General features: G+C 40.4%; 1 protein-coding gene across 6 annotated transcripts in view; it reads left to right on the top strand.

Annotated features, from left to right (window-relative positions):
• The first annotated feature begins 8,270 nt into the window (after positions 1-8,270).
• The window catches only part of CAST (calpastatin), an 84,833-nt gene continuing 68,255 nt past the window's right edge, over positions 8,271-24,848 (top strand). For 2 of the 6 annotated variants that reach the window (XM_081942887.1, XM_081942888.1), the window contains exons 1-2: positions 8,271-8,571; positions 24,700-24,759. In XM_081942887.1, coding sequence (XP_081799013.1) covers positions 8,530-8,571; positions 24,700-24,759 — 102 coding nt within the window. In that variant the 5' untranslated portion in view covers positions 8,271-8,529. Of the gene's footprint in view, positions 8,572-8,904; positions 9,064-14,701; positions 14,723-15,877; positions 16,034-24,699; positions 24,760-24,848 lie in introns of those variants that run through there. The other 4 variants (XM_081942891.1, XM_081942890.1, XM_081942892.1 and 1 more) reach the window with 4 other exon arrangements.

Raw genomic sequence — 24,848 nt, forward strand, 5'->3', positions numbered from 1 at the left:
TAGAAAATAAACAGACCTTAATTCATTCAAATTAAATCATTCAAGTATTGTACTGGTTATTGAAGATGTTTTTCAACATAATTAAAAAGCGGCACAAATTTTGAATTAAATAATAAAGAAAAGTAAGAAAAGTAAGCAAAAGAAAGTGAAAAGAAAAATAAAAAGAAAGTGAAACATAGAAAAATAATAAAGTGAAAAAGACATAAGAAATAGAAAAGAAAAAAGGAAGGAAATAGAAGCAGTATAAAAAAGCAGTTTCCAATCTCCTTGATAGCAAGTATAGATACATTTATATTTTAATCACACTCTCTGTTACATCATCATTTCTTTCTTTCCTCAAGCTACCCTTCTAACCTCCAAACTCATAAATCTTGTTCATTTTTTCTTTTTTTTCCAGTAAAAGTTTTTCTTTTCTCTTCCAGTCCATGCACCAAAAGACAATACAGAACTATGGTTACAACTATGGGGAAAAATTTTGTGCTTACAATTTCACTGCAGTAAACACATATAAAAATAATATTTCATTGCTTTTTTTCTAATTGACTATCCATTAAGCCCATCAAAAATGTTCCAGTTTCAGTTGTATGTTTTATCTTTAAAATGTTTGAATCATTATACATATTTGATATCTGGCTTTTTCTGGTCTAATTTCTAAAAGACATGACATTAGAAAGAAAGTTATCTGCCCACCTTGATATGATGTAATAAATCTGAAACATCAGATTAATAGCTGAGTACATGCTGAAAAACATCATGCTCCACTGTACTTTACGGAATGGATGGAAGCACACTCATGTGGAAGAACTGAAGATGAACTGAAATTTAGGACATGTAGAAATTTATTGGTGTTTTTTGCAAATGGTTGCAGAAATCTTTTCATCACACTGTGTTGCGATAGACTTTTATTAGAAACCACAATAAAATCACCTACATCATGGCAACATCATGTGACATTAACATCATGTGGAATAGAGTAGACCAAGGCAATTATTCAATATATTTGATTTATATATATATATGCTAAATTGAGGCCTTTTGCTCTCATATTTGCATCTGATTAACATAATGTGATTGATTCAGTTTTAACTTATATAATTGTGTGAAGTTAGTCATTTTTTTTTAACCCATGGTTTATTTTGTGATTTATTTATTTTTTTCAGTTTGTGGCTTAGCCAGTTGTGATTGATTTAGTAAATCATAGTTAAGAAAATGTAGTAAATCATAGTCAAGAAAACCCAAAATATATTGTATTCATGGTATGTAAATCTAGTATGATCTTTTTTATCCTTTATAGTATGTTTTATTTTTCATCAAATATTTCTTTTCCTCAGATATTGTGCTATTGTAGTAACAGCTCAGATTTACTTCCAGACTTGTGCAATGTAGTGCAATGTTTATTGATATTCAGATCTGAGCTGATTTATTTTTGTTTTCTAAAAAAAATGAGCAGAGCTTATGGGTAGACCTTTGTTAACATGAAGACACTGTACCAATAGCATATTATCCTTCAGAGCCTCAACACCTTGATTCTGATAGCTGTCTGTAAACATTTTCAGAATCCAGCTTTCTTCCAGCCAATCCACCAATGACAATATGGAACTATAGTTACAGCCTTTGGGAAAATTAACTGTTTACGAAATTCTTGACTTGCTTATTACCATCAGCTTCCAGTAAGATTTTAGTGCAGAAGGATAGATGACTTTGTGTTCAAGCAGCTCCCTTTATAATCCCTGTGACTGTTATGTTCTTTTATTTACACTCAGATACATGCATGCATGCAAGGAAATGGTGGGGAACCTGCCTAGCAATTCAAACTATTTTCTTTTTGTGTAGAGTCAATGAAATAATGTTTATTGCTTGAAGACCAGTGATGGCCTAGGGCAAAGCACTAGCTGAATTATTCTTTTAATTAGCTGGAGAGCACAGTAATTGGCCCAGGATGTCTCATCATTTTCAAAAATAGTTGAAATTATGAGAGTAGTAATTCCAACATATCTGGATAAACTTGCTTAGAGAAGGATGATCTAACATACACTATTTGGAAATAGCTGATACCAGCAAATGAGTGTTCATATACTGTAGCAAGGCCTGGTCTATGTAGCTGATTGCTTTCATCTTGTTCTTTTCCAACCACACCTATTTTTATGTCAGTGGCCTAATTGATTCGTGCTTAGTGAGTCCTGCCATGAGAAAAATAATTGGAAATCCTATTCGCCCTATACAGAGAAGTTAAGATATTCTAAGTTGCCAAAGTGACTGTCAGGGGCAAAACTAAAAAGGAGCCATGCATTTATGTATAAGTTTATGTTTGTCTGATTTCTCATGTCATCTAAAGTCAAGTGAAATATTTATTGCTATTATTCACCCATTATTTAAAAATCAAGAAATATCCACTGGTTCTCAAGGCTCACAACGGCTATCACCAAAACTATTTCAACTTACCTGCATTCTTATCAGATATGTTGTAGATTATGTCCCACCAATATACTTACAATTTGTGCAACCCATTTTGGCAATGTCACAAGGCAACAAGGTTTCCTTTTTTCCTTGGCTACTACTGGACAATTGAATGATAGTGTTTCTAAGCAGAAAGATACAACGTACTAGAACAGTCAATAACGAAAAAAAATATTGAAAATATACCCTATAAAAAAACGTCTTATAACACCACGATGAGCAAGCACACCCCAGAGTTAGTGTGGATCTTAAACCATTCTTTTTTATATAACTGTTGGAGTCCTTTCAATGGTGCCACTAAATTTATGCAATGAAATTGCTGAAAACTGGCAGCATAATTACCACCCTTGAGGCAGGAAGTACATGCACATTGGTCCTAAAATAAACCTGAAACAGAAAATAAACACTGTTACTCTCCCTACAAAAAAAAAAAAAAACATGGGGGAAAAAACCACAATTTACTTTGCCCAGCTAGAGGAGATGCTTCTACTCACAGGATTCAGGCTTGCAAATAAACATTAAAATGTGACTTCCAGCTACTAGAGCTTGCCCAATTCTACTGTAGTCTGCAAACATGATTGAGTTTAGTGCAGCATACCACAAAAGCTTTCAGAAACCACAGCCCAGAAAATGGCTATTCAGAAAACATTTTGGGGGTGGTGTTGTGGGCATGGCAATAGAGTAAAGTCATCTAAGTCACAAGAAGTTAGTTAATATGAAAATATTGTAATTAACAATTGCATTAACTCAACAATAATATAAGAACAGTAATTGTTTCTTTGGAATTTAACTGCAAGTCTGCTTACAATATTTCAGGCTGTCCCCAGGTTAAAAATGAGTTCTTGTTTCTAAGTCTGCCTTTAACTCAAATATGTATATAAGGTGGAACTTGTACTTATCCATGGACTGCCTATTATTAAAAAATGGCAGACAGCATTCTCCTTTGGTAGTTTTATGAACCACTGAAATTGTATAATGTTGTTATGAACTGCTGAAAACAGGTTGTATATTAAACATGTGCAGCTTCAGCAATTCATTAAAACATTGTGCAGCTTCAGCAGTTTATTGGCTTGAAGTAGGAGAACATCGTCCATCATTTCTAGCAATAGACAGCCCAACCTTAAGTACAAGTTGTCTGTAAGATGAGTGTACTTGACCTAGGGGATAGTGCTAATTGTCCACAAAGTGGGGATCTCCTATGAAGGGATGGTAAGTTCTCCTGTGCTAACACTATGTAGCAGTGATGGTTAACCTTTTTGGCACCGAAGTGCTGAAACTAAAGTGCGCCAGTGGCACTTCTGGGTTCCGTCACACGCATGCACACTAGACAGCTGGTCCGGCATGCATGTGCATGGGTCAGCTGCTCTCTTCCGAGTTCCATCACGCGCATACGCGCCGGCCAGATATGCATGCAATGGAACCTGGAAGAGAGCAGCTGGCCAGTGCGCATGCATATTGGACCAGCTGTCCCGCATTCATGTGTGTGATAGGACCCAGAAGAGAGCAGCTGGCTGTGCACACATGCATACTAGACCAGCTGTCTGGCGCATGCATGCAACGGAACCCAGAAGAGCAGCTGGCGATGGCAGGCATGCCCACAGAGAGGGCTCCGCATGCCACCTCTGGCACACATAGGTTCACCATCACAGCTATATTGGGCTTCCCAGTCATGACCTGCACTTGTTTTTCTTCATGCCAGTAATTTTATGGCAGCACATGGGGCAGTAATCTAAATCTTTAAATGATTCTGGAACCATTTAAGAATTCTATATTTGTCCATAAAACAACAACAAAAACAAAAACATCAATAGGCAGGGGCGCTTTAAAAAGAAAAAACAATATGAAGATACATCTAACTTTGTACTGATACAGTGGTGAAATCTAATTTTTTTTGTCACTGGTTCTGTGGGCGTGGCTTGGTGGGGGGGTCATGTAACTGGGTGGGTGTGGCCAACTTTTTAAAGCACTTTTTTCCTACCTATTCACCCGAACCAGCAGGAAAAAAAATAGATAGCAATGTTTTCAAAGTACTTTACATTTAACTGAATCAGAAACTGGAACCATGCATAAGCCTTAGTGAAAGTAAACAAAGAGAGGCAAAACATACACTGCAAAAACACAATGCATTTTCACTGCTTACAATACAAACTTGCACAAAATGTCATGGTGCAAATACAAAGGCTCATGGCTTGTATCATGATATGCATATTGTAATTTATGTGTTCCTATGGTTAGGTAAAGGCACATATAAAGCCAAGTTATGGGCTTTACTTCTACCTATTCCACTACAGGAAAAATTGTAAAAGGTGATATTTATATAGCTGATAGCTTTATACTTGTGGCCTATTTCTGACTTCCCAACTTTTCCTCTTACTTTGGTCTCTTGGTTCCAACCCCCTCCCACCCTAACCTGTTCCAACTTCCCTCTTACACAACTGTGTCTCTCCCTGAATGTTTTGAAGAATATACCTATTTGTCATGGCCAAAGCCAGCAAAATTGCCATTGGCTCCTGTACCCTCTCCCTTTTCTTCAGCTGCAATAGTTTAACATGTCACCTTCTTCAAAATGTTCAAAATCAAGAATACTACAAGGCACTGGAATGAGAAGATGAATTGTGGGAATATAATTTTTTTGGGCAGAGTTGGTATCTTGCACCTAATAAAGAAATATTAGTTCTAATATCTTGATCCTTCCAGGATTCTATTCTGTTTTGCTTATCAACCTTGTAGTAGAGAGTAGTATTCACTGTGATGAGTCCTCAGGAATGCAGCACAGTCTGTCAAACCTGTTATGTGATGAGGTTCAAGTATTGTTTAAAATTAAACGTCACAAATAAAGAAAATTTCATGAAAAATAACTTGTGTTTCAAGAATAATCCTCTCTTTCATTTACATGGTTCCTCTGTATTTTAAACATATTGTCAGGGTTCCAAATAGCATCCAAAAGTAAATCAGAGTTCAAGGCAAAGTATTGCTCAAAGTTCCAATTTATTAAGAGAGCCATGTTGGCACATCTGGGAAAAACCGAATCTGAAAGCTTCTAAATTTTCCCCACCTAGTTGAAAGTTTAAGATCTTGTCCTCACACCCAAAAGTCCATCTCATGGTCCAATCTCCCACTGCCATGCTGGCAGTTCCAGCCATCTAATTCCGGTCAGGTGCAGTGGTGTAGAGACAAAGAATGACCTTGGCTTTCTAGAAAGAATTTTGTTATGGCTACTTAGTATGCAACTCCTTACAATTCCCCCCTCCCATTGTCTCACAATAGAAAATGCATAGCAGAATAATAGAAAGTGTGGCAGGCCAAAGATCCAAAAGAAAAGATGGCTGCAGGCCTGATGCATATAATAGGTTAGTAGTTAAGAATATGAACTAGGAGCTGAAAATCTCAAATCTTAGATTTTAAAAACCACATTCATTCATATGAATGGGTATACAAGTTCAGCAATCATATCAGATATTTTATGAATTAATGTTGAATTATTATTTTTTTACCTTTCCCCTGTCTGCAAATTTTTGTATTCTGCAGATGAATATGGGAACTACATGGGATTAGTGTCAGAAATGCTTAACATTGCATCCAACCAAAGTGAAGCAGGAATCATTTGGGCTTTAATATTTCTTTCATATTAATCATGGAAATACTGTATGTCCAGATCTCACAGCTCAGACACAAGCTTACATCAATTATGGTGGTTAAAAGCAAGGAAGTGTGGTATGCAGCAAATCTGTGGTTAAGGAAGAAACATTGTAATTTTTCAGAAGCTGCCAAAAGGTGTAATCCTTTTTTGAAGATAGAAACTTATTTCAAGATAATTAACTGCTTTATGTTTACATTCCCTTAATTTATTTACTATTCCCACCCATATTGGAAAACAAGAGACAAAGTCTAGGTTTTATGTGGACATGTTCCTCTCTTTTGGCACAGATGCTCTAAAATGACCATGGAAGGCACAACCAGTAACCACAGGAGAATTTGTCTATTGTGGTTAACAGCAAGCAATAGGGCAGGGGTGTCAAACTCGGTTTCATTGACAGCATGGTTTGTGCATGTTCCCATGAGCACATCTGTGCACATGCAACACTTCTGCACATGTAGTAGTGGAGACTGGGTAGGTGGGGGAACCTCCCACTACTGCTACTACCTGTTCAGCCAATCTGGGCTGAATTGACAGCAACCCACCTCTGCATCAGAGTTGTGTTTGACCTAGGGGTGGTTGCGGGGCATGGCCAGGGTGGGCATGCCCAGCTCAACATCTTTTTTCAGATGCAACAGCCTTCTGCAGCTCTCTGCCAGCAAAAATGGAACTTGGGGGGAGGGGCTGCGGCCCTCCTGAGTTGTTTTTGCTGACGGAGGCACCATGGGCCAGTCCTTTGCTGTTTATAGGACAGCCCATATCTAAGTGCCCCCTGGACCAGATCCAACCTGTGGGCCTTGAGTTTGACATTCCTGCAGTAGGGAGTCAGGCATTGTTAGACTGAAGAGAGAAATCACACATCCAGTCTTCTGCCGATATAAATCGAAAAGCACCATTTTTATAGCAGGACAGGAAAATAGGATTGCAGGTTACCTTAGTGAGGAAGGTGAACTAAGGCTGATGTCATTCAGACAAGTCATTTCAATGTGATCATGGAAACAATGCTTGAGCCCAGGTAGCAGGTCATGTAGAAAAGCTCATAATTGTCGGTAACAGCTTACAGGAGGGTGGGAAACCTACCTATGTAATTGAGTGTTTCCCAATCTGGCAACTTTACAATGTTGGGAGTTCAACTCCCGGAATTCCCCAGCCAGAGATGCTAGCTGGAAAATTCTGGGAGTCGAAATCCATGTCTTAAAGTTGCTTATGGTTGAGAAGCACTGCTACAGATGTTTTGTATGCAACCAGTATGCATAATGGTGAGCCAGAATATTTGGAGCTTATTTCAGAAGTGTCCAGAAAGCCAAACTGTGTAAGGTGCCTAGGACTGAGTACTAATTCTTAAGGGCCTATTAAAATATATGCTCTCATAACAATGTATCTGCTTTTCCAAACCCTTCTTTATGAGCTATTCTTTTCAAAGTTGAGGTGGCTATATTTTGCACAGATAATATGATTAGACAATGATTCCTAAATAAATTTGTTTGGCATCAACATTCTTTTCATTTTTTCACTTTTTTAAAATAAAAATTCTTTTAACTTGAAATGTTCTTTTTAACTTGCATTTAGCTAGGGTAATTATATCATGCCTGTTTGTAATTGTATAAATTGCCCTGGTATTTCTTTTGAGTGAGTTCAATTAAGTTGTAAGCAACTTTTTTTCCTGCTTTTGTTGTTCCTGACAGTAATTGAACTCAGGAATGTCTATATAAGCTTTCATATAAACTACAACAAGTTCAGTGGGAGAGGCTTCCAGGTGTAAAGGCCTGTCTGGATTTTTGCCCCTTTCATCTAGATGACTTATCTGGAATTGTCAAATAATTGATTATCTCATCCAAACACTAACCAGAGTCAAATCTGGACCTCATGGCGTCACATCTGGTTTTTAAGAAGAGGAAAGTAATGTTGTCCTGTGCAGCTTAGGTACTAAGATGCTTCATTTTTTAGAAATTAAGGAGAGGCCTGTCACCCACCAGGCCAAACCAGCAAGAATCAATAGATGCTATGGTGTGTGTGTGTGTGTGTGTGTGTGTGTGTGTGTGTGTGTGTGTGTTCCTGAGTGCGTTGTAACGTCTGCAAGATTGTAAAAGGAGACTCCTTTGAAACAAGCTAGAATGGAACGGCGCTCAGAGGCTGGGTTAGCAGCCTATAAACAGGCAAGACTCAGCCGGCTCGGGTACAACAATGTGCCACCCAGCCCTTTCGCAGTGAACCTCCTCCCGGAGACATTCTCCGAGACTGAAGCGGCGGCCGCAGGAAGAGGAGGCGCCACAGCCGCCTGATTTTGGCACGGGGTCCGTCGGAAAAGTTTCGTAGCTCCCCGCCGGATCCTCCTCCGCTGCTCGCCTCTCTTCCTTGTTCTTGGGGGTTTACCGCAGAGTCCCGTCAACACGGGGAAAACGGCCTGCGGGGAGCCAAAGCCCTCCTCAGCCGTCATGTCGCAGCCAACGAAAGGCAAGAAACAACCCGCCAAAGAGGTAAGTCGGGCGGGAACGAAGCTGAACCGAACAGTTGCCCCTTAAGAGGGGTCGTTCCTCCCCCCACCTTTCGAATAAGAAGGGCGAAAAACGTCGCCCTGCGACGGTCGGTGGGGGGCGAGGTTTTTGAGGCGAAGCGCAGCAGAAATTCGCCAGCGCCCAGAGCGGCGAGGAGCCAAGAGCGGCGGCGCGCGGCGGAGCCGAGGAGCTGCGGGGAAAAGAATTGGGTGGGGTGGAGCAGCTGCTGGAACGAGGGAATTTGGGGTGCGCGCGCGCCCTCGTTTGCCTACGCGCAGGCCGCCTCCCGTCGTGACGCCGCCTTTTTTTTTTAGCCTCTCGCTCTCCCCAGATGCGCCCTGCAATTTCCCCTGTCAACTGATGGGCGATAAGCGCCGTAGGCTGTCATTTCCAGGGCGCCCGCTGAAGGAAGGCTGGTTGGCGAGGGCTCTTCAAAGACCTGCTGAGCCCCTCCCTGCGGTCTTTTGAAAAATGGTGACTATTATTGCCCCCTGTTAAATAGTTTAGCAGGCATATTTGGGCTTGTTAGATCTGGGTAACGAGAGACAGACTGCGGACACGAAGTGACTTAATAGCTCTTTATTAGTGATAGTAGTGATCCAGCTTACTCTGTGGTCGGAGGGTTCCCCTTTTATAGGGATGAGGCACGCCCATTGACCAATCAGAGGAATACCTGTTTCCCGCTGTAGGAGCGGACCTGAGGGAAGACTTATCCCGATATATGCTAATATCTAACACCCCTCCCCTCCTAGATGGGACGTTGCGGTAGGTGACATAGTCCTTTAGGTAGGTGGGTGTTTGTCTTGCTCGGGAGGAACGTCGGAGTTCAGGTTGTGTTGAAGTACTTGCAGGATTGGTTTCCTGTTGGTTTGAAGTAGTTGCAGGATCTGGTGCTTTTTCTGTTTCTGGAGGTCTTGCGTTTTCGATGCTCTTTTCCCTGGTATCTTGTTCGGCTGCGATGACGGGGGTTTGCTCAGCGGCTGTGATGACGGGGGGTTGCTCCGCTGCGTGCGTGATGTCCTGTCCCCCGCTTAGCTCGCCGGTGTCGTCGATTCCTGGGATGAAGTTTCCCTGCGGTTGTCTTTCTGTGGACAGGAAACTTTCGCCCTCATCCCTTAAGTTGGAGTGTGCTAGGCGACCTCGAAGCTGATCGATGTGCCTTCTCCAATTCCGCCCATCTTCAAGCTCTAACAAATACGATCGAGGGCCCATGATGCCAATGACCCTTGCCGGTATCCACAATGTCCCCCCTGTGTAATTTTGAGCATAAACAGTGTCTCCTTCTCTAAAAGATCTGACCTTACTTGTAGAGTCTGGGGGAGCCGAGGTAGAATAATTCGGGTGGAGCCTGTCCAGGTGAGATCGTAGGCGGCGACCCATTAGTAGTTCAGCGGGGCTTCTACCCGTCGTTGCGCTCGGGGTAATGTGTTGAATGAGGAGGTAATGGTCAATGCGTGTTTGCCAATCCCCCGGGCCCATCCTGGCGAGGGCCTCTTTCGCGAACCGCACCATTCTTTCTGCCTGACCATTGGACGCTGGATGGAATGGCGCGATGAGGGCGTGTCTGATTCCCAACCCTGCTAAAAATGTTTCGAACTGCATGGCCGTGAATTGGGGCCCGTTGTCCGATACTAACAGATCTGGTAGACCATGGGTGGCGAAAAGCCGCCTAAGAACCTTTATAACTGCCTCTGCCGTGGTTGATGTCATTAGGACTACATCCAACCATTTAGAATAAGCATCTACAACTATGAGGAAGGTTTGACCCTGGAATGGCCCTGCAAAATCAATATGAATGCGTGACCAGGGTGCCTTGGGTTTCTCCCATTCTGTGGCGGGCGCTTCCGGGGGTGCTGGTCTCGACTCCTGGCATGGATCGCAAGTGGCCACCCACTCCTCTATTTCTTTGTCCATATTGGGCCACCACACATAACTTCTCGCTAACGCTTTCATTCTCACGATCCCCGGATGCCCCATATGTAAAGCATTCAATACCTTTTTTCGTAGCGCAAAAGGAATAACAACTCGATCCCCCCACAACAAACATCCCTGTAACACGGAGAGTTCGTCCCGTTTAGACCAAAACATTTTGAATTCCGGGCCCACATTTCCCTTTGGCCACCCCCTCCATACCCAAGTTTGCACTTGTTTTATTAAATTGTCCTTCGAGGAGAACCTTGCAACGTCGTAAGAAGAAACCGGTCCCGAATCCAAACAGTCAATGAGCAATACCGGTACTTCTGGAGTGGGGTCTGGCAAAATGTCTGGTAATGGGCAACGGCTGAGCGCATCTGCGTGCCCTAGAGTGGAGCCCGGTCGATGAATTAACTTGTAAGAGTACGCAGCCAGGAAAACAGTCCACCTGGTCATACGTGGAGAAAGGGAGACCGGAGTGGGGCGATTCCCCGCCAAAAGTCCTAACAGCGGTTTGTGATCAGTAATGAGTTCAAAATCGCGGCCGTAGAGGTATTCATGGAAACGTTTCACACCTGCAACGGCAGCCAATGCTTCTCTGTCCATTTGGCTGTAGTTCCTTTCGGCCGATGAAAGAGTTCTGGAGTAGAAAGCAATGGGTGCTTCTTTCCCGTCGGGCATCCTGTGGCTGAGGACTGCTCCAACCCCGAACGGCGATGCGTCGCAGGTCAATACCAGCGGGAGGGTCTGACTGTATTGTACAAGTAGTGAGTCAGTGGTGAGCAGGCGCTTTACCCCGGCGAATGCTGCAGCTTCTGCTCGTCCCCATCTCCATGGTGCGTTCCTCTGGAGTAGACGGTGTAGTGGCTCAGCAACGGTCGCCTTCTGTCTCAGAAAAACGCTGTAGAAATTAAGTAATCCGAGGAAGGCCTGCAACTCGGTTTGATTTCGTGGTGTGGGGGCGTCCTGGATCGCCTTAATTTTCTTTTCAGTGGGGTGAATTCCCTGACCATCAATTCTATAACCCAGGAATTCTACGCTAGGCACGTTAATTTGGCATTTTTCTTTTTTCAGGCGGAGACCCTTCTCTCTGATTCTGGCCAAAACCGATCTGACTCTTTTGTTTAGTTGCTCCTCGTTTGCAGCGGACACCAAGATATCGTCAAAATATGGGACGACTCCCGGTATCCCTTGCAACAGTCGTTCCATGACGCTCTGGAACAATCCTGGAGCAATACTTACGCCGAATTGTAGCCGGTTGCATTTAAACGCTCCTCTGTGCGTCACTATAGTCTGGGCCTCCGCTGTGGCGCTATCTACTGGCAGTTGCTGGTAAGCTTGTGCCATATCTAATTTAGCGAAAACTTTTCCTGGCCCCAATGAGTGCAATAGGTGCTGTACTACGGGCACCGGATATGCGCTCTGTTGTAGCGCGACATTAATTGTGCATTTATAGTCTGCGCACAAGCGGACTGATCCGTCTGGCTTGACTGGGGTCACGATGGGCGTTTCCCAGCGCGCGTGATCTACCGGCTCAAGGATTCCTTGCTCCACTAACTTATCTATCTCTTTGTCTATTTTAGGGCGGAGTGCAAAAGGCACTCGTCTTGGTTTAAGTCGGATTGGCGCCACTTTAGGGTCTAAATTGAATGATATTGGTTTACCCACATACTTACCAAGACCGGGGCTGAACACATCCTCGAATTCCTTAAAAATCTGTTCAGCGCTGCTGTTTCTTACGGCGTTGATCCCGGTGACTTCTAACCCCAGGGCTTCAAACCAATCAAGCCCCAGAAGGTTCTGCAATGGCGCGCTGGCGATGGTCACGGGCAGCTGGGCTTCGATGTCCTTGAAACGGATGTGGAATGTGCCTTGGCCCACGATGGGGACTTGGTTCCCCTGGTAGTCTCGTAGCAGGACGTCTGGGGCGTGTAGTTGGCTCTTTCTGAGGCTAGGGATAGCCTGCTTCATGGATGCCCATGAAATGATCGTCAGGGTTGATCCTGTGTCAACTTCTAGCTCGCAGGGTGAGCCCTCCAAGAGGACTGTGACTCTCAGCCTTTTTGGCCGCTTAGGGCGGACCTGATGTATTGTGGTGAGATACGTTCGCAACTCCTCTCTCTGGGTCAACTCTATCTCACCGTCAACATCCTGAAAATACTCTCGTTGAGCGTCTTGATAGAACGCTCTTTCAGCTCTTTGTGTGTATTCTCTCTGGGGATACGCTCGCTCACTTTCTTGTGAGTAATCTCTCTGGGAATACGCTCGTTCAGCTCTTTGGAAATTTTCTCTCTGGGTAAACACTTGTGGATTTCTCTCTGGGCGCCCTTTTTGGTTCCGCCAAGCCCCTGGGTTGGGCTTCTGTTGGCGGTACATGGGTGGCTGCCGTGAGGCAGGGACTCCGCTCCGGCACACTCGTGCGATGTGCCCAAGTTTGTTGCAGTGCGAACAAACAACGTTCCTGAACCTGCAAGTAGACCTGGGGTGATTCCCTCCGCAGCTTGCGCAGGGCGGCAAACGGGATCCGGGTCTCCCCCCAGGCCTCAAGTGACTGCTCTGCATTAGGTGACTGTCCTCGAACTCGGGATCCTCGTAGTCGGGGCTTGTGTCCTCATAGTGAACTCTGGTTTGTCTCGGTGCTGGCTGGTATGCGCTGGCCCCTCGTTGTATGGTCACCGCTGATTTCTCCGCTGATTCTGACGCTCTTGCTTCGTTTAACGCTGCCTGTAGGGTTAAATTCGGGTTTGCCAACATCTTCTTTTGCAACGAAATGTCTCTTACCCCACAGATGAGCCGCTCTAAGATGTGCTCTTCCAAATCTCTGTATTCGCAGTGAGCTGCTGCTTTTCGTAGGGCTGCAACATATTGATTGATTGATTCTCCCGCCTTCTGAGTCCTCATGTTGAATTCCTTGCGGCAGACATGGCGGGAAGGTTTTGGCGCGTAATGAGTTTGCAGAGTTTGTTGCAACGTCGTCCACGATACTGCCTGTATTGGAGTAGGCGCAGTGAGGTCTCTGGCCGTATTGAAGACTTCCTTTCCGCAGTAGCCGAGGAAGATGTTTTTCTTCCTCGCATCGGTGATCCCCGTGTATTCGTTTGCTTCGAGGAAACACTCGAAACGAATCATGAAAGCTTCCCATTCGTCGTTTTCTGGGTCGAAAGGAGCGGGGGGAGCATGCATCGCCATCTTCTCAGTTTGAATTTGCCGCGCTGCGGTGATCTGAGATGGCTGTCGGAATTGCTGCCGAATTCCTGGGCTGGATCAAATCCGGAGATTCTGGAGTAGCGTTCTTCGTCCTATCTGACTCTCAATCCCACCCTCGTCGCCAATGTTAGATCTGGGTAACGAGAGACAGACTGCGGACACGAAGTGACTTAATAGCTCTTTATTAGTGATAGTAGTGATCCAGCTTACTCTGTGGTCGGAGGGTTCCCCTTTTATAGGGATGAGGCACGCCCATTGACCAATCAGAGGAATACCTGTTTCCCGCTGTAGGAGCGGACCTGAGGGAAGACTTATCCCGATATATGCTAATATCTAACAGGGCTACTTTAAACCCGGAGATGGAATCCTTGGGAAACTGACTCTGCGCGTCCCGAACTTTGTCTTGGGGCAGTTTCTAACTAAAGTGTGAGGTTTCAAAGCTATCTTTGACTTGCAAACTTTATCGTCCCAGGTTGTGTTTGCGCAAGGCGGCAAATTTTAAAAGCGTGATTTATAAAGCGCAACACCAAGTCACACTTGACACGTAGGGACGGTTTACCGAGTAACAAAGCAGCAGGCACATTTAACGTGCTCTGAAAACAGAGCGTATAGTTATAAAACGGCATATCCGTGTGAACTCGGAAATGTGGATTAACTATCATGTAACTGTGCAATAGCCACCCTATCATGGCCTGCTGTATGTACCCTGGCATTTAAAACAATGAGCTTTCTAAACACATTCGTTATGGCTTGTTTACAACTCAGTGTGCTGTGTGAATCCAGCCTCTGAGCCTCCCTATGTTCAATAGCATTCATATGCTACACTGTCGTCATTCAGTTTCATGTCATTCTCTGGTTTAAATGAAACCTAGTTGGTATCTTATAGTGGCTCCAATTGAAACCAGGATATTTAGTTAACAGATTGCCTTCAGGATTTTGGGCATGTTCCCTCCTCTTTAAATGAGAGAGGTTCTTACAATTTAGGCTTCTTGACCCAGAGAAGAGATGACAGGTGGGTATGATGTCATTTATCAAGATCTCTGTCTTATATCTAGTACAGGTGAGTGCTCATCTTGCAGATATCATTGCATATGAAATGATAGATACTGCAGTGGAATTTCAGTTTGATTTCTACCATTAAGTTACTTCATAGTGCCTGGAAAAGTAGGTTGTTGAGTGGCTGGCCTTATGGCCATCCTGTTTGTGGGATAGCAGGGCAAACACGGCAGGTGGAGATTCCTTGCAACACATTCACAAAATTGTGCAGCATTATTCATAGTGAATAATTAATAGTGAATAATCATGCTACTCCTTTTTCAATGCTGTTTGCAAACTGTGGGGAAGTCAAGATACTGGGGAAAGGCCTTGCACTGAAGATTAAAAAAAAATTCATTTGTGTTCCTTGACAGTTAGTGACCTATTAGGTACCCCAAGAAGAATACGGAGCATTTGAAATATCCTCCTCAGAATTTATAGTAGATGACTTTGTATATTATTTCGGGCTTTCAAGCTATTGGCAACAAAGTGTTTCCCTATTTTGTGAAAGTCAAACTAGTGTGGTTAGTTTATGGTCCATTGTCCTGGTAATTAGTAAGTCATATTTCATCCAAGTTAGTACCTGTGGGAACATAGAGAGTTTATGGGCACTTCATTTTCGTCTGGCGCAGTGTGTTTATCTATGAATGCAGGGCGGGGGAGAAATATGATTTCTTGGCTAGACCTTTTTTTAAATTAAGATATTCTGACAAAAGGGGGGGGGGATTTTATCCAGAAAATGCTAGGAGTTTAGAAAGAAAGACAATGAGTGGAGACACGCCTTTCCTTCTTCCAGGAACTGGGTGCAAACAATGAAATCAGTCTTAGGTGGTTTTGGGCGGTGCAGCGGGCACCAAGGGAAGTTGGATCGAGACACCATTCTCCTCCTTACCACCGTCTATCTCGGAGAGGAGGGGGGGGGGGCGTCTTCGCCGATTGGATTCGCGCGTAGTTTGTCCAAAAAGACGATTACTTCTGGGCAAAGCCCCCTGTTGCACTAACTTCAAAGCAGAAAGGCGAGGCTCCAGCGAGCAGACAACCACATAGACACGGACCACCCTCTTCAAACTTTCCTTACTCTGCTGTCTGTTTGGGGGCGGACCGACTGAAGGGCGCAGCGGCTTCTCCACGCCCCGCTCATATTCCCAAGCCCTCGGGTCAGACAGTCGCAGCCAGCCGCGCATAGCTGTGAGTTTCGTGCGCTGTCTCTTAAAAGCTGATACAGAAGTTGGAAGGAGAGCTGGGACCCGTCCCCGCGATGGCGTTCGCCAGTTGGTGGTATGCAACGGTAAATACACGTGGAGTTATGTTTGCTGCGGGTTTTGGAGATCCGGTGTTTGAGGTAGTTCTGAGGGAGTGTCGGTCTTTAATCCTCTCGGATGGAAATCCTTCCTTGTCTTGCGTACCTGTGGGCTTTTTACACCAGGGATGAATTGGCGAAGCAGAAAGTTTACGCCCTTGTGGTATGCACGGAATAGCTGGCCTCTTGTGAATAATTCTTCTTTTTTTGACTGCCTTTAACTTTCTGACAGGAAAGTTTGATTGATTAGAAAAGTGGACACGGTTCTGAAGGGTAGGATTTACACTCTTTGTTCGTTGAATAAATCGGAAAGAGACCTTTTAAATCCCCTCATTCATCTTGGAATGTAGGCAGTAAGCCAGATTTGGAAATAATAAAAGTTGTTCTTCTGATTAAAGTTTTCAAAACATTTTGGGCAATTTGATTGATGATTTAAGAAAATGGCATGCAAAGCTTTTTCATTGTAAAAAAAAAAGTCCATGATTTTCCATGCAGATTGGGTGGCTTCCATATTTATGGAGGGTGGAACTGCAGGTCTTACCTAATTAAAATAGCATTCATGGTTATGCTATTGTATATGATGATCACAAAGTTAAATGGCTTTTCAAAAAGAATTATATGTTTTCCTCCTCCCCAATTTGCCATTGGGAAAGAAGAGAATGATCAAGGCTTCTGAGATAAAGTAAAAGCTATAGAATCTTTTTTCCCCCTGAACACCTATGAACTATATTTTTCCTTTTAATGTCTTTAGTACAGGGTATTTCTGGCTTATGAAAGACTTTTTAAAATAAATTATGATGCACATCTTTTGAAATTTGGTAGTTATCATTGCAGAAGAGCTTCCTGAATTAACCTGCAATCATGCCACAAGAAGATCATTCATTCTATTTGCTGATTTTACTAACTTTAGGAAGTGATTTTAAACTTGCAAAAGAGATGGGTCATATAACCATATAACATATGAGTCATGTAACCATATATTTTACTACATAATGTAGTGGGCAGAGGGAAATACAGTATTAAAACAATTAATGATTACTAATTATTACTTATCCAGACATGTCAGTAATTTATGTTTAGCATAGATATAGGTAAAAGTTCCCCTCACACATATGTGCTAGTCATTCCTGACTCTAGAGGGTGGTGCTCATCCTTGTTTCGAAGCCAAAGAGCCAGCACTGTCCAAAGATATCATGTGGCCAGCATGACTAGATGGCAAAGGCGCACAGAACGCTGTTACCTTCCTACTAAAGGTGGTTCCTATTTTTTCTACTTGCATTTTTACATGCTTTCAAACTGCTAGGCTGTCAGAAGCTGGGACAAGTAACTGGACCTCACTTTGTTACGCAGTACTAGGGATTAGAACCTCCAAACTGCTGATCTTTCTGATCGACCAACTCTGTCTTAGCCACTGAGCCACTGCGTCCCTATAATGTTTAGCATATAAGGCCCTAAAAAGTGAGAGACCAAGATACAGGTAATTTTCCTTATTGCAGACTTGCTTTATCACTAACACTGGAAAAGTTCTGGAAGGGCTTGTGCTGTGATTCAGAGACTGCTATGTTATGGTTAGTGTACTGAAAACTAGGCCTTCTCTATGCAAACACAGCCTATCCTCTAGAACACTTTCCCCCTGATACTTGGGAGGTGTTTATACTGGTTTCCTTTTACCATAGTTTTGCAAAAGGCACCTCTGTAAATGTCAGGTGTGTGTTTCCTCCTTTTTTAGGTTTATTGTATTTTAACTTTTTTTTTCTTCTATATATTTTAAATATATATATATATATCATAAGGTGGCATTAAATGTGTTCATACAGACCTGTGTTGCTTCCTGTAGTCACATGTGGATAGTAAATTTGGTGTAGGTCATATAGGTTGTAATTGGGTTGGGTGCAGAAAAAACCCTACTTTAAAAAATATTGCTTTTAAAATAGTACCAAAAAGAAAGAAATACCAAACACAAAATGCATATATAATAAAAATACATAACAAGTGCTTATAAAAAGTAAATCAAAAGTACAACAGAAAAAACACAAAATATAATGCATAATATGTCATTAAAGCAAGGTGAAGAATTACAATTCTATATCAAATATATTGATTTATTATAGTATTTATATAATGCAAACATTATGCAAGTGTGTGTGTTATAAATGAATGTGTATAAATATACACATGTACTTTTAAAACTATTTATTTATTTAATGTATTAATTTATATGGCTCATTGTCAAGCAACTCTAGGCACCTGCTCTTATGTAACTATAATGCTTATTTTAACCTACTGTATTTCATTATATTTAACCATGCAAAGTCATACATGATGAATTTATTTAAACTGATAAGAACATTATATTACACTTGATCTTAGCCAGTAGACTGAGAAGGATCCTTTTGTATAAAGGCATAATGAAGTCCAATAAATTCTGCATTTTATTTTTGCTGTATGTCGTAGTTTAAGGTCCATTTACATCCATGGTATAAAGGTTAAGATACTCTCTCTCATTGCCTAGGCAAGATTGGCACCTCTAATTCTTTATTCCACTTATCTCATTTTTGCATATCAAATTAATTTATTGATAGCAAATATCTATAAAAAGTAATAGTAGGTTTTTAGTTTTAAAAGATGTAACCAGATGCCCCAGTATCATGGGTGTCTCTGAACCTGAAAATGCTGTTGATCCAAGAAATGTTAACAAACATTGTAACTGTAAATATTGCCACTAAATTACATTTGATAGATATTTCTTTCTAAGCAGAGTGTATGTTAAAGGTTCATTCACATCATCTATCATTTTTTGCTACTTTCCCATTGTTAAGAGGAACTAGACAAGGAAGTCCACTTTCACTCTTGCTTTTTGGTATAGCTTGGAACCTTTGGCTTGTGCCAAAGTCCACATAAGAAGTTTTATGGAATAGGACATAATTTAGTTGAATATAAATTTGTCTTATTTGGAAATGACATTTTTTCTGTTTATTTCTAAATTTCATACTATAATTCCTATGTTGATGTAGATCAGGGGTGTCCAAACTTGGGAACTTTAAGACTTGTGGACTTCAACTCCCAGAATTCCCCAGCCAGCCATACTGGCTGGGGAATTCTGAGAGTTGAAGTCCACAAGTCTTAAAGTTCCCAAGTTTGGACACCCCTGATGTAGATGATTGATGCCTTTAGCCAAATGGCAGGAGACTCTATCAACTTGTCCAAGTCAGAGTTGATGTCAATACATAAAAATTCTGGTCACCGATCCATTAAGGAATATCAATTCCTTATTGGTACCAAATCCATTAAATAATTGGGTATGTGTATACCAAAAGATATAACCCAGCAATATGTATGTATGTATGTATGTATGTATGTATGTATGTATGTATGTATGTATGTATGTATGTACCGGTATGTATGTATGTACGTATGTACGTACGTACGTATGTACGTATGTACGTATGTACGTATGTATGTATGTATATGTTTCTTCAGATATGGATAGATGTGAGTCACTATGCCACACCCTTTAGGGAAAGGTGAATGTTCTCAAAACGAATATTATTTCTTGACCAATTTATATTCTGAGAGGAATTCTTATTCAAATATCCAGAAAATATTTTCAGAAAATAAACTTTTTGTTTAAAAATTTTCAGTGGGGTTCTTTGATTCCAGAAATATCTTTATAGCACATGCCATTAACAATTAATGATCTGGTTTTTCGAATCCCAGCCATTTGATATACAATGTTAGAAATTTAAGATAATATAAAATACATGGGAAGTTAATGTGGGTTTTATTTAAATATTACACCATATTTAGTTTCTATCTTGCCTCCACTTATTGGAGCCTGGACCAGAATACTTCTCAAAGAACCAGATCTGAAGAAGTTGTGTACTATTGGACCACCGACACCAAACAATGCTGTATCAAAAATTGCATGACTCAGATTCCAAGTTTTTTCAGTTAACTTCAGTGTAGCTCATGCAATCTGCTTTTGCTACTGATAATGATTATTTGCAACATAATCCCTTTTGTTTTGTGGGATTGTTTTGAAGAGCAAAATCGCCAAAATTGAAGTATATGGCCCCTGATCATGCTTTTATGGCACTTTACTGAACTTCATTGAACTAAAGTGAATAAACTATTCTATTTCATAGAGAATAGCTAATTTTGATATGTGTAGGTTAAAATTTCTGTGCTTTTACAGAATAACACATTATACTTCCTGTCCTCATACTAATATTTATACTTGTCTATTTATAGGCCGGTTTACTTTGATACCCTCACAGAAATGACTCTGGTGCAACATTGCATAAAATCTTATTCCAGACAGAAGTAATCATAACAAGAATTGGATAAATGTTGAACTTGGATTTGTGTTATTCCTCTGAATTTTTTCCTACTCAAGGAGAACTTAGTATAGATTTATTGTATGCATACTTCTACTCCTCCCCCACATTTATTTATAAATATTTACACATATTTATAACCTATATTTATATTTATAAAATATATTTCTATAATATAAAATATTTCTAAATGTATATTTATAAATATATATTTATATTTATAAAATTATAAATTTATAAATATATGTTTTGTATTTCATAGGCCAACCACTTTACCTCAAGATAACTTACATCCTGTCAGAACCCAAATGTTACTAATTGGAAGGGAGCATTAATCATTGTTTGATTCTGGAATCCAATTTAAAGCTTCTACAATAGCTTTCTGTGCTTGAACATGTCTAGCGAAAGGGAATGTGGAAATGGAATGTATATGTGGAAATGAAGAGAGACAGCCTACGCAAGGCTCCTAAATGAGATTTCAATCAGGAAGAGCAGCAAAAGTGGCTCAGAGGGGATTCTCTCTAGTTTTTGGGAGAAATAAAAGTGAGCTTTGGTGAGATTTTCAAGATTAATGTAACCTTACAATAAAGATAGAGCTAGTAAGCTTGGCTGTGTTTCTGATCGGAACTACTTTGCAAGACTGACAGGGATCTGCTGTTTCAATAGGGTAACTGTTTCCCTATTGAACCAGTGTTTCTGTGAAAGATTTTTTTCCAGCTGAAAACTGCTTTCATGTTATTTAAATCTATCATTCCTTGTCTTGCATTTATGGAACAATGAAGATTAAGTTCTTGATTTTCTTCTGTGTGACATCCTTTTGAGTATTTTAACTGTGCAGGGTGGATAAACTTAATCATAGTGGTGATGAATATACAGTTTCAACATCTGGGAGCAGAACATCTTGGAAATCTATTTACATGGTTGCTAAGAATCAACTCTGATGATGGCAATAATCAATCAATCCCTCAATATCAAATAACTAGCAGCAATTAAGAATCACCATAAATACTCAGGCAGCTTTCAATGAAGTGTATTTAATTTATAGTGAATAAATTAATTGGAGATAAATAGTTTCCCAGCAATTAATGCACTGATATAAAATTATTGTTATCTGTCAAATATCTACTTATTTTTTAATATATTGGAGTTTTTAATACATATTTTAACTTTTTGTTTATTTTGTTTTGAATTTTAGTGAAAATTCTGGTAGTGAAAGAAAAACATTCATAGCACTGTTTTAGGTTCTTGTGGAAGATACAATATTGAAAGAAAGTATTAAAAGATGATAATGTCATTTTTTTCCTTCACTGCCATAACTGCATATAGGAAAACAATTAGTCTCCTTTTATTTGTGCAAGGATGATTAAGTTGAACAATAGTCAGATAAAGCAATCAATGCCGGTCGGTTTCTTCCCCTTTTTCCTACCTTATTAGAGCTTTTTTGATAAGCAGGTAATTTATATGTGCCTGTTTGACATTTCAAAATTAATTTCTTTATAGGCAGTATAAAACCTATCCTGGCAGAGTTAAATTTGTTCTCTGTATGTTGCGACTTCTACATCCCATCTTTTTCTAGAAGTAAAATAAGTGCATTAATAAAACCTGGCTGGAGATTTATCAGGCTGGCAGGATGTTGTTTTCATTTATCTTCCTCTAAAACAAGATTCCTTGATGTCGATGATCTTTCTTCTGTCTCTCGCTGGTCTTTGGGACATGGAGGTCTTCTTCCAGGTCAAACTGGGACAAAATACCTTTCAGCTGTTCCAAAGCTGCCTATTCGATCTGATTCATCAGTCATTTGCCTCTTTCCCAACTGATTTGTCAGAGTGCTAGATCGATGTCTAGATAATCATATGATAGCACGGCAGACAGCATTGTACTCAGTTGCTGCATTCTGTCACACAATCGATTGGGGAAGAGTTTCACTATAATAGTACAAAAACAACACTAGCTGTCCTCATAAGGGCTTCTTGAATATTTTAAATAGTAATGAATCATACATTTTTGAAAATACAGGCAATAAGTCATGGACTTACAACTGTAGTTGGGACCAGAATTTCTCTACTAAGTATGACAGTTGTTGAGTGAATCTTGATTTTGCAACCTTTTTTGCCATACAATTTAAGCAAATCACTACAATTGTTACTCATGTGGTTGTTGATGAATCCTGTCTGTCTCCACCACTACCCCCCAATTGATTTTGCTGTCAGAAGCTGGCTGGGAAGGTTTCAAATGGTGGCCACATGACTTTGGGATACTGCAGCTATTTTTAAATATGTGCCAGTTGCCAAGCACCTACATTTTGATCATGTGACTGGGGGGGGGGTTTATAAATATAAGGATCAGTCATAAGTCACTTTTTAGTGCTGTCGTAACTTTGGTTGCAACCTAAAGTAAGTCAAGGATTTCCTGTAAGATATGTCGTTATTTATTTAGCATATGGCAAAAATGCTAAAAAGCACATCACAATTATATTCTCAATGTGCACATATGAAACTATTTACAAATTCAAAGGTAGATTATTTATATAGTCAATACATGATGGAGTGACATACAAAAAATCTCTGATAAGCGCTCAAAGGGCACTGTTGCTCAATATGTCTGCTTTGGAGCACCACAACTGCATTCCGAAGAGGAGAGCTTTCCCCATTTATGGAGGTGACTAGCACACCTGCCATGTTGAGTCCCAATCCTAGTGAGAACTGACCAGGTCTTATGGGGTAGATTGAATCCTTTTGATTCAGCTACAAAGCAGGGAAGGTTATGACACTCTGGATGAGCAATAGAACACCGTTTTTATGTCCAGGCCTGAAGCAAATTGAAATTGTTAACCAGCAAGTTTCTGGCCATCTTAATAGGTGGATGTTTGGATGTCTGCTATGTAGTGATAGATGGGAAGTCAAGAAACAAAAGTCTGAAGTCCTACTTAATATACAGCAGAGAAACATATCCTGAATTATCAGGCGATATGTGGCTTATGCAGAGGATAAAGGATATGGAGTATAGTTTGGTGGTTAGTAAGATCTTATACCATAGTAGAATCTTGATTCCAAGGTTCTAAGAACTCATTTCTTCCATCTGTCTTGCAACAACATCCCAGCCCACCTGAGATAAGTATACAAAATTTATTTTAACCAAATTTTCCATGACAGCAATCAAAATATGTAATGAAATTATGTATCTTTGATGATCATTTATTTGTTTTTATGCTTTATATAGTACTTTATTGAAGTATGTAGATCATTTATCATAATAAGAAATGCAAATACTGTATATGTGGCCATTAAAATTCTATAGGGCCCTACAATTGTCTATAGGCTATTGCAAATTTTAATGTGACAAAAATGTGATTATGGAAGTAATTGTATTTGTTATTTTTGGTTTAATTACATTTAAATTTAAATAAGAAGAAATACAATTTGGGCTTTATTTCAGATATATTTCCTAGTTTGAGAGCAAAACCCCTGGTACAGCAAGAGATGATCCAATGTGAACTAATGTATTCAAGAAAAAGTTGGATCCTGTGATGTTGTATGAGGGATTATGCTCCAGAAATGAATAAATATAGAATAAAAATCTATACTATATTTAATTTTATTTAAATTTTAAGTATAGGCAATATTTTGAAGCCAGTGAGAACAATAGCAATTTTTGTAATTAAATCATGCAAACTCTTAATAAGGGAAGGGGAGCTTTCCTCCCCCCACAAAATAATTGCTTGGATATAAAATTCCAGAAAACCACAAATCTTGTTATATTAGGCCTGGGGCTCTCAGAAAACTGGAGATATGCTTAGATGGCTCCATTACTGAGCTGGCTATTTTTATTCCCTCTTCGCCTAGAATTTGTATCTCTATATTACTTTTAATGTGATTTTTATATTTTTTGATACCTATGTTTTTAATATGTTGTTTTACCCACTGCTTGTTCATCATACTGAATCATCTGGGGCGAGATGGCCAGCTATGTAAACTTATTACTAAAAAAATGATAAAATATGCATTTTTATGTAGATGTCCCAGTACATTATTTCCTTCATTGCAACTCCTACATCCTTTTTATTTTCTAAATATATCTGTGCAATCTATTGTGGGAGCTATTTGAATGTTTGTAAAGACAATACCAGAAGTCACTGGTGTGCTTTGCAGCCTACTAGCTTCTTGTTTTTCTTTTTAGAATGGGGGGAAAATGTCTTGTGGGTGCAAAGGGAGTGATCTGTGGGCTTTTGAGATCCATGTTGCCTATTCCTTGTGTAAAAAATACGGTATCTTATGTTGCTTTCAAATGCTAGTTTGACATTTCAAAATTTTCTTACAGCATGGAAGTAAAAATGCAAGTGGAGCATCAAAAGAGAAGAAAGGAGCAGAAGCAACTGAGGTAAATTATGGCTATACATTATAATAAGATAACAAAACAAGTAATTATTTAACTTTTGGGCATCTGTTATTATTCATAGCTTGTATAAA

The sequence above is a fragment of the Natrix helvetica genome (genome assembly GCF_964273705.1).
Source record: "Natrix helvetica genome assembly, chromosome: 2".
In the NCBI taxonomy this organism is placed as follows: Eukaryota; Metazoa; Chordata; class Lepidosauria; order Squamata; family Natricidae; genus Natrix; species Natrix helvetica.